The sequence below is a fragment of the Clupea harengus genome, chromosome 23 (assembly GCF_900700415.2).
Source record: "Clupea harengus chromosome 23, Ch_v2.0.2, whole genome shotgun sequence".
NCBI classification, from domain to species: domain Eukaryota; kingdom Metazoa; phylum Chordata; class Actinopteri; order Clupeiformes; family Clupeidae; genus Clupea; species Clupea harengus.
In genome coordinates this window covers 14231623-14243019 of record NC_045174.1, presented here as the reverse complement: position 1 = coordinate 14243019, position 11397 = coordinate 14231623, and the positions used below count along the sequence as shown (strand labels likewise).

The 11397-nt window shown below is 45.1% G+C and overlaps 1 protein-coding gene across 2 annotated transcripts in view; it reads right to left on the bottom strand.

Moving 5' to 3' along the window:
• The window catches only part of plce1 (phospholipase C, epsilon 1), a 74027-nt gene that overhangs the window by 57034 nt on the left and 5596 nt on the right, over nucleotides 1-11397 (bottom strand). For both annotated transcript variants that reach the window (XM_042703241.1, XM_042703242.1), the window contains exon 2: nucleotides 10003-11296. In XM_042703241.1, coding sequence (XP_042559175.1) covers nucleotides 10003-11193 — 1191 coding nt within the window. In that variant the 5' untranslated portion in view covers nucleotides 11194-11296. The remainder of the gene's footprint in view (nucleotides 1-10002; nucleotides 11297-11397) is intronic.

The window sequence follows — 11397 nt, the reverse complement described above, 5'->3', positions numbered from 1 at the left end:
GGGACAAATCTTTGATATGTATATTTCGAGTGCTTACCGTCCAGGTCATTTGAAACGTGTGTGTGTGTGTGTGTGTGTGTGTGTGTGTGTGTCCCTATATCAGCAAGCACATTGTATGACTTCATTTGAGGCTAATTTCCTCTGGACTACAGAGTGCTCCTCATGCTCAGCTGATTCCTCACAGAACCACTACTGCCCCCTATTGGGTAGTTTTGGTAATGCTACTACCAAAGGTATCGGTACTTCCCACATTGAAGACTGTCGCCTAATGCTCTTGCTTTGGGCCATGAATGAAGGCTTATAATCGGTTGAGATGACACATCTTACAGGAGATACAGGCAGCCCATGGTGGTTTGGAGTTAAACATGAATCTTCATACAACCTGAAATAAAATCAGTACATAGTACCAGGAACATAATCGTTTATCTTGTATGAAATATAGTGAGGTAAAAATATGTATTTTGCAAAAATGTACTAATAAAGTACATTACAACAACATTATTTATTATTATGTATTATTTATATTATTATTTCCCCCCTATTACTTTTCATCTTTAGTATGTACACGTTTGATGATGACATCAGCTGATCAGATGGCCAAGAGGAATTTTCTGCACAGACCTCATCTGGAGAACAGAGGAGAGACTGAACATAAAGGGGGGAAGGAAAATGGCTTTACTGGAAGTGTGTGTGTGTGTGTGTGTGTGTACCTCTGGATTTTTCCCTGTGGTCATGAGGTTTCGCTTAAATCACCCCCTCTCTTGCTGTGGAATGCATGCATGTATGCAGGCCCATGTTCTCTGGCATTCTCACATGACATGCCTGTTAGCCTGACGAGAGGTAATGACACCACACCAGATTCCTCTCCTATTGCATCAGCACAGAGCTATCTGGGCCACATCCAGATGTCTGGTAATCAAATGCTCGTGCCTGTGCCAGACGTATAGGGGATACGTGTACTACCACAAATTGTCACTAGGGGGCAGTCAAGAGCATTCTGACGCTACTATTGCTATCCTTTTTTTCTGAAAGTAGCTAATAGATATAAGAGCTATGCTAATCTGACAAAATCTCCACAACGAAGTACCAGATTACAGCAGAACTAGAAACCTAGTAGTGTTACACAATCTCTGAGTTGCACAATATCAATCTCAGGGTTTTGCTTCATACATGATGGTGGCACTATGTGACAATAGACTTCACTGTGACCTCGACAATAACATATTCACCAACACATGTGTGAACGTATTGTTGCATTGTCTGTTGACAATGGCCAAAAAAAAAAAAAAAAAAACTGGTTTGGCAAAATTGAAAGGGCACTTTGGAGTTGGGTGGGTCACTGAGGGGTCAGCCGCAGGGGTCATGCGCCCCTCGCCTAGACCTTGTGTTGTATTTTCCATGCAGGGGGCCCAAGCAAGCAAACACACACACACACACACACACACACACACACACACACACAGAACATACATACACACACACACACAGAACATACACACACACACAGAACATACACACACACACAGAACATACACACACACACACACACACACAGAACATACATACATACATACATGCATGCACACATACAAGCATAAGCCAACACGCAAACACGCACACACCCCACCTCCCCAGCGACTGTTTTCCCCACTCCTCAGAACCCCCCTCCAAATATGGACAGGGAGTTGGCCCCTCTCCATTTTCCCATGGAAGCAGCCAGGGACCACCGGGGGGGGGGGGCAATTCTGTCTGAGTTCAGGGTTGATCTGCAGGACATCAGAAAAACGTCTCGCTTTTTTCACACAACAACAGTCCGTACACAACTGCCTCTAGCCAAACAGCTATACTGTGTAACCGCAGTGGAAATACCCTTATAATCACATAACTGGTGTGAAGGCTCAGGGGGGCCTCCACCCGATGACCCCGGTGGAGCTAATGCCATAGTCTTCCAAGCGTGGCCGTCACACCCTATCAGACTCCTCTGATCTTCTACATGAGCCAAGCTGTTTTTAGGTTTTCCTCCCTTTGTTTTGTTAAATTTGCAAAAATGGCGGCAGCCGCTCTATGATTTACTCGCACAAGAACAATAAAATAGGGATGGGGATGCCAAACATGACCGCTAGTGACTCACAGGGTCATATCAGGTTCATTACAACACAAAATGTTCCAAAACAACAATTGCTGACACATCATACAGTGTTATTAACTTCTGATGTTCATTTTGAAGGCCAATTTACATTAAACGTCAGAATTTGCAGTCTTTTCCAGTAGGGATTTAGATTTTCTACTTTTACTGACATCTGTTTAATTACATGCACTGCAGGCCGTTTCTGTGAATGAAGAAATTGTTCACACAAACTATGCTTTCGTGAACAGCTATCCAACTGGACTTTCATATTCCCTTAAGACATTCTCATATAAGGACTGTAACGATAAACAACAACAAACAAACAAACAAACAAACTATATTTATATGAGGAAATTGCTGGGAGGTCACCATCCCTACTCCTTCTGTGATCCATCTCGGAGCATATTACAGGAACCAGCTTTCCCACATGAGAAAGGTTCTTGTTCCAAAGCCTTTAGGGCACAGAGGAGCATCTGGTTGAAAGAGTGTGTGACGAGGCTAATCTGTGTGTGAGCTGGCGTGGCCCAGCTGGGGGCAGAAAGCAGTGCATCATGCACATTTCCCCAAAAAAGTTTGTGTGTGTGTGTGTGTGTGTGTGTGTGTGTGTGTGTGTGCTCAAAAAAACTTTAGTGTTCATACAGTCTGGGCTATGTAAATGGCAATCTAACAGCCAATCAACAGCGTTGCTTCAGGGGCACTCAAATCTATCGCCAGGATCGAGAACCACACCTTTAACACACAAATATACAAATTACGTGAACGTAGAGTTCCTAAGGTTCATCTTTGGGATTTATGTAAGCATGAGAGCGATTGACAGGAACTTGAGGGGTGTGCAGTAGGGGCTCCTGGGAATGGAGGCGCTGCTGGAAAACTACCCCCTTTGCCCCAGTGCACTCATCAGTTCAGCGAGTATTACACAAATACTCATGTTGTCCTTTCACTCTGCCGTTTGCAAGAGGCGTGACCAAAGTTGTTGTTTAGCTTAAATTTCCAGTATCTCATACTGTGTGTTCTGCTCTTTGCGGTCATCTCGTGTCATCCCATGAAATCCAACACTGATGTGTGTGTGTCTCTGTGTGTGTGTGTGTTTGATCCTCAAAAGGTATGTATCGTGTGTGTGTGTGTGTGTGGTGTGGTGTGGTGTGGTGTGTTGTGGTGTGGTGTGGTGTGGTGTGGTGTGGTGTGTGTGTGTGTGTATGTGTGTGTGTGTGTGTGTGCTAGCGTGTCCCAGCTGGGGACAGAAAGCAGCGCATCATGCACATTTCCCCAAAAGAGTGCCAACATTTACAGTTCCTGTTCACTTTCTGTGTATGTCTGTGAAGGTAGGCAACAACCAGATACAGCCAACCTCAATCAGATATGCTTAAGGTGTCTTCCTGATTAACAGGGGAGTTTTTTTCTTGCCCCTGTCACCAATGTACTTGCTCTAAAGGGGTCCAGGCTAGGGATGGGCATTCGATTAAATTGTCTTAATCGATCGTCGGGAGAATTAACGATCGATTTTCGATTAATCATTAATATTTTTATATTAAAATTCACTATTTATAGGCTATATGAAAACGCAGTGAAAATAGAAAAAAACACAGCGTGTTTCCTCATTGAGATATTTATTACAAGATGAACAACTCTTGTGGCAGTTAAACTTACAAGATGGACAACTCTTGTGGCAGTTAAACGGGATCCGTTCAATGGTTACACTTGAAAATATGCGCTGCTGTACTCTTAAGCAGCGGAGCCGACAGCTAGAAGCCGGTGCTCATAAACACAACTGACCTTCGTTTTTTTTTCTCTCTAACTAATTAATCTCACATTTTGAAATTCATTCATCTAGATTCATCGTGATTAAAAGTTTGTTTTCTTCTAAAGACTAAATCTTATAAATTAACGAGTAATCACTTCATTCATTATTTTAGACACTGTTGTTTAATTGTATTTTGTTCGTGCTCTCTCGCCATCAGCCAAGGAATGTATGCGAGACACAATGGTGCCCCTCGACGGTAAATCGTAAGAATTGTCCCCTGAAGCAATTCGAATCACCTCAGTCAGCCCACCGTCTTCAACTATGTTGATGGGCCGACAGTCACCCGCAACCTAAACTGCTACAGCGTTGGTAACCTTTTCACGGACTGGTCTAGTTAATTTCCTAGAGAAGTCGTGGAGTGTGGGTTGGCGACCATCTAACCTGGGACTGCTTTCTGTCGGGTGCTTTGCATTAAGGTGATAACTTAAACACGAGCTGCTTCTGTGATAGCTACATTCAGCTTGACAAATGCTACATACAACTTTAGTTTTGTCGATTGTTCTGTAATTTTGCCTCTTAAACAGAAACTTTCCGCCCAACAATCCCTCAGCTCTCTCCATCTTCAACTACCGTCTCGGTCTCTTCTATCTAACTGACTGCAGACAAGGGGCGGTTTCGTGCCACGGGTCAACGCGCACCGGAAGTAAACAAAGTTGCGTTAACTGCGTTCAAATATTTGATTGCATTAATCTCCGCCACAATAATCTCATAGAATAACGCGTTAACTTTGACAGCCCTAAAATAAATAAATTACACGCACACTACGCAACAGAACATGCATTAGTTTTAATCGATGAAAAAATAATTTCATCGAGGAAATTCTTAATGATCAATTAATCGATCGTCGATTAATTATGCCCATCCCTAGTCCAGGCACTGTGCTCTGTAAAGCGCCTTAAAACAGTTCTATTGTTTTGCCGCTATATAAATAAAATGTAATTGAATTGAATTAAATTGAATTGAATACAGGTTATCTCAAAGCCAAGCACAGACAGGGCCACAAACCTCAGCTGAAGTTCATGTTCTTCCCACAAGGGAAAGAAGAAATCACAGAAAGCCAGGGTGATGTCGGAGAGAGAATATCTAACCCACATGCTGAGCCCCATGTTGACACAGCTCATTGCCAGCCAGTTCTGAGAACTCCAAACTACTTAAGGAAGCAAATCAAACAAGAGAGTAATAACACAAGTGTTTGAGGAGTACATTTGCAAACCACTGAGACAACATAGTTTGATTATTGTGTTCCTGACTTTGATAGGCACCTGCCTCTATATTTACTGTTCCTGTTTCATTACTGTATGTGTGTGTGTGTGCGTCTCTGTGTGTTTGTGTGTGTCTCTCCCTCTCTCTCTCTCTCTCTCTCTCTCTGTGTCTGTACATGTGTGTGTGTGTGTGTGTGTGTTTGTGTGTGCGTCTCTCTGTGTGTTTGTGTGTCTCTCTCTCTCTCTCTCTCTCTCTCTGTGTCTGTACATGTGTGTGTGTGTGTGTGTGTGTGTGCGTCTCTGTGTGTGTGTGTGTGTGTGTATGTGTGTGTGTCTCTCTCTTTCTCTCTCTGTACGTCTGTGTGTGTGTGCGTGCGTGCGTGAGTGCGTGCGTGCGTGCGTGCGTGCGTGCGTGCGTGCGTGTGCGTGCGTGCGTGCGCGTGCGTGCGTGCGTGTCTGTGGGTAAAGGTGGCTTCCTAATTTAACACACACCAACCCCACAGGTAAACACATCTTTCATCTGAATCTGTAATGTCTAACTCCGTCTCCACACTCAGTTAGATTTACCAAGGAGCTGCTCAGCCACCCGTCCTGTAGGCTAAGTAACGGCCAAACACAACTTGAACTTGCAGACAACTGTGGCCCTGACTCCCTCTTTAATGGTCCATCCCTCCATTTTTGTGTGTGTGTGTGTGTGTGGGGAGTTAGGGTTAGGGTAGGGGGGGGGGGGGGGGGGGACAGAAAGCTGAGAATGTGGCTGATGTTTGCCGTACACTTTCAGGGGTGTGTTAGCCAACAACCGCCTGACCACCTCGGAGGAGAGGAATGTTGTTGTGTGTGTGAAGAGAGGCTGGCTGAGGTGCAGACAGAGAGGTAGTCAGCGAGAAAGCGAAAAAGAGGGAAGAGAGAAAGACACAAAAATAACAGAGGCATGTGGGAAATAGAGACTGAGAATCTCAGAGAGCAGAAGAAAGAAAGAAAGAAAGAATTGAAGAGAGAGAGAGAGAAGATCTGGAACTTTAAGATTTGGACAGGTGTAGTTTAACATACAATAACAGATATCATATATCAGAACAATATGATATGACAGTGCACCCTGTTTGAAACTCCTCACATTCTCACGTCTAGTTAACTTTGTATGGTTCAGCGGCCATCACCTTCCAAATCCCCCCCACTAGCCACATCGTGCTTTCTCTCCGTGAAGCTTCCTCTCATATCAAAACAAACAAACCCTGAAACGGCAAACAGGCATTCCACGAAACACCACACCAGATCATACACAAATACAGATTTAATTTCCTCTTACACAAAACACCAAAGGAGAGACAGAGTGGGTCACCTACGGTCAGTGGCATCTCTTTTACATTTAGTCTACATGTGCTTGTCTTTAAGTAGATGCTTTATCAATACAGTCTCCGGTACAGTGAGGGTATCAATGTTATCAGTGTTTACTCTGGAAAATGGCCTTTGAAGTCGGCATGGCTAACAAGCAATAGCAGAATCCATTGCAGTTACTGCCGTTTGACAGAGGACTTGGTCTGACAGAGTTGAAAGGGCACACCTGAGTATTTACCACCACCCAGGTTGACATCTGGTAACGACAAAGGACTTAAGCGCAGTCAAACACAGAGCGTGTTTAAACAAGCTTAGCGGCCTCTGGCAGCAATTAAGTCTGCACGGCACTGGTTCAGTGTAATAAGTCCTGAACGACGAGAGCAATAAAAAGTTAGCGTTAGCTGTGTCGTCGTAAATGAAACATGCAGTGGAGAGGTGAACATGCTTCTGAGATGAATTTTCTCCCGAAAATAAAAACAGACGTGTCTCTCAGCGCCAGTACACAAGCAAGGCAAAGCCGCAGAAAAGACGATGATGAGTGAAATGGGGACTTTTTATCTTGCGCTAATTGCATTTTAATCTTAGCTGAAAGAAGAGACGTTGATAAGCCAATCTGGAGCAAAGTCACAAATAGGGCAGACAAAATTCTATGTAGACTGAGAAGTAAGGGGACAATAGGCTATTTTTCATACACTGATATACAGCTTTATACTTCACTTAAACTCCAAAACTGAGTTTAAGACACTCCAATCCCCAACAGTACACACCTTCACTGGTGATGGTAACATGAAGTGCATCCAATATGCAGGCCAATAGCCATTCCAACAAGTTTTGTTGCCACAGCAACAGCACAGGGTCACTTGCAATCCAGAATTTTCAGAGGCATTCTAATGACAGCCTGTTTCAATGGGCCCTTTATGAAGCCAAGACATGAGGTGAAGAGGTGAAGAGGTGAAGCAAGCCAAAATTCTATTGTCACAAAGAGCCCATAAAACCTCACGCCAGCAGACCAGTTGAAGAAAAGACACGCACACACACTCACACACACTCACACACACACACACACACACAAACAAACACACACACTGAGAGAGAGAGAGACATGGAGACAGAGGTTTTCCCTGCTCTATCAAGGCATTCTGGGGATTAACAGGGTCATGAGTGACCACAGCAGACAGCCAGTGCTTTCACAAGGCCCACAGGAAGCACTGGGAGTCTGCTTCTGCCACGCTGCTTGGCCCCCGTGTACGCTGGATAACTAATCATCTGCAGCGAGTTATTTCCTGTCTCCTGAAACACGGTTTGGAATCGGTTGGTGTTTGAGCATTAGAAGAAAACATTTCAAATGTTGCCAAACAAGTTTGATCCCTTCTGAAACCACAAACCTGTGATTCACCCTAAAGAGACAAAGACACTACAGTACACAGTCACTGAGGTTCTTTTCTAGGCTTAAAATGGCATGATCAATTTGACTATTGAACATTTGGGATGACATTCAGGACAAAGGGTTTGTGGGAACTTGAAAGAAACTGCATTCACTTGTACAGCTGACCACAAATATCCGGTAACGATGTCAATCAAATTTTGGATTTAATGGGTAGAACAGGCAGTGTGAAACATGAGTCAAAGCCAGATGGTCACACCAAAAACCAGAACGATGCAGATCAATTTTGCATAGCATTAGGCTGTGGTAAGAGACACACACACGGACCAGGGATTCTGTAAGCCGGTATTACCATTTTCCGCCTGGTAAAATAGATGAAAAAAAATTATAAATTAAAAACTTGCCAGTCAAAATGTCCAGTAATACTGCCCATGCAAAACACTAAACATACCTTAAGTTACACCAGACATGTTTCACCCAAAGAAAATAAATAATTATTTTTATTATCTAATTGTATTGATTAATGCAGACACAAAATCCGCCCACTTCCCCATTGGACAGTGTGGGGGATTTTATCCAATCACATAGCATTATCTGTGAAGCTCCATACACGTCATGGTTAATTAGCTAATTGTTCTATTTCTACAAGGAGGGTGCAATCTATTGGAAATTTCAGCACATCTCTAGGTTTGTTTGAAGCCTACAAGGTGACCGTAAACACCAGCAAAAAGAGAGAAAGAAGGGTCAGCATAATATAAGCTGATTCACTTTACTGGGGCAGTTCTGTTTGCCCAAACCACATTTTAATTATGTGGACAAATAAACAAAACATAGGATTTATCTGGTCTTGTAGTGCATTTGCTTTGTTAATAATTTTGTGTAGTTGTAGCCAAGGCTAAAACTTGCAGCGTAGGTTTTGCAAGAAATATGTGTTCACAACGATGTAGCTAGCAACAGTAAACAATGTTGTTGTTTTTACCTTTTCATCTTAGGACGCTTGAAAAGTGCTCGTGTAAAAGCTACACTCTTTAGCCTAGTTCTTTAATTTCATGCGTCCAAGCAGGACGTTGTCAGTCCTTTGTCAACCAAGGTGTACATTATACAGGCTACATTATATTTGCATTTTGTAACATGTTATTGACATGCCAGGAAGTTAAAATAAATTATTTCCGGACACACACACACACACACACACACACACAGTATGAGATACTGGAAATTTAAGCTAAACAACAACTTTGGTCACGCCTCTTGCAAACGGCAGAGTGAAAGGACAACATGAGTATTTGTGTAATACTCGCTGAACTGATGAGTGCACTGGGGCAAAGGGGGTAGTTTTCCAGCAGCGCCTCCATTCCCAGGAGCCCCTACTGCACACCCCTCAAGTTCCTGTCAATCGCTCTCATGCTTACATAAATCCCAAAGATGAACCTTAGGAACTCCACGTTCACGTAATTTGTACATTTGTGTGTTAAAGGTGTGGTTCTCGATCCTGGCGAAAGATTTGAGTGCCCCTGAAGCAACGTTGTTGATTGGCTGTTGGATTGCCATTTACATAGCCCAGACTGTATGAACACTAGAGTTTTTTTGAACACACACACACACACACACACACACACACACACACACACACACACACACACACACACACACACACACACACACACACACACACACACACACACACACACACACACACACACACACACACACACACACACACACAGAACAGATAGCTAGTGGACCATGAAAAGAGATGAGCAGAATTAGACAAAAAGTGTATTGGATTATAAGTCTTATAACAAAGACTGTGCCTTTAAGGCTGTAGTTATAACAATGTCCCATCATGGATCAATAAAGTGCACCGAGTCCAATCCTCTCCTCTCTTCTATCACTAGAAAAACATGCACTTTATTCCATGAACTGACTTGTGTCTTCCAACATGTGTTCCTACTCTGTGTTCCTACAGACATTCCAGCTCAGAATTATGGATGTGCCACAATTCCATGCTGACAGGCCAGCGGGCTAAACTGTGAGAAGCGTTAACACACATGTGTGCAACTCACATGGAAACGACATATGCATGACTGCCAGAACAGAGGAGCCTTTCACGTCATGTTTAACACCAGGGTGAGACACGAACGAGTCTTACCTGTGAGAACCTGAAGCCAGGGTAGGTGAGAAGAGCCTTGGACACCTGGAGATGAATCGTTAGAAGAGCCGCGTCGCGTCCCGGAGAACATTCCGGAAGGTTCTTCCCTCCACGGTGAGCCAACTGCTGTCCACGAACAGCGTCCAACACTGCCTCGGCAATGTGACCCGAGAGCAGAGCCCTCATGATGGCCCTCGCACCTGGGAACACCGTTCTCCGGATCCTCTGGTTGTTCTTCTGGTACCGTCGCACCAGGACGGTGGAGCGTTCCTTCCTCTGTCGTATGAACTCGCTGTCCGATACGACCCCGTCGTCGTCACGGCCGTAAACACTGGCCAGGGGCGACGAACTCTGGGCCTTCAGGAGGCACTTGCGTCGGGGTCGACGGTCCAGACGCTCCAAACTAGAGTACCCGTTCTTCAGGCAGTGCCCGCAGCGTACATTTGTCCTGTCCCCCAGGCCGAAGAATCCACGGGGAGGGCGGTGTGGTGACGCCACCGCAGGCAGACTGCTCCTCCTCAAACCCAGCCGACTGGCTGGCATGACCTCATCCTGCTGCCCATCTGCTTCGCCATCCAGCTGGCACAGTGAGTCCGCGGAGCCACTCGACCCTGACGCTTCCCCACCAAGGTGGACACAGTCAGAGTAAAACTCCCCAGTCACACAGCCAGATGGCTGCTGCCTGCCAGGCGATGATGATGCCCAACAGGCTGTAGGGCTGTCTCCGGGAGATTCTGCCTGCTCAGAGTTGCTTGTGCTTCTTTGCCCTACGTCATGAGGTCCTTCCACCCTCTCCCCATAGGTGCCGCTATAACTTTGGTTAACTTTGGTTTGGTGTCCTGTGTGCCCAGTACAAACCGTGTCCCCTGGTTTATTAGCTGTTAATTTCCCTGGTCCACAGAGATGGCAAGCTCCAGTAGGAGGACTTAGTGGGGATACTGAACCCATCCTCAGGCTGGTGGCTGCAATGCTCTGGTGTGAACAGCAGGGCGGCGAAGTGGGACTTTTAGCCGCAGGAGGGAACCAGCTGCGACTGCGCCTGTGACTGTGGATATTTCTGTCCGCAGAAGCCACGGCGGGTGGCTGTATCCCCTGACCCCTGTTCCCGATCACTCCTGCGTCAAGCTCCCCTGAGGCCATGGCAACGATCAGAATTCCAGCCTGTTTATGACTCTCCCAACCGTCCTTCATGTCACAGAGGATTTAAGCCAGGTGATTGGTCTATTACGTGCAATCACACCCAACGCAGGCAGTCACAGTGGTGAAGGACGGTCAATGTCAAGGCAGGTCACCCCTAAAGAGAATGAAAGACAGACAGATAGACAGACAAAAAAAGAGAGAGAGAGAGAGAGAGAGAGAGAGAGAGAGAGAGAGAATAATAAAGAGAGAGGGAAA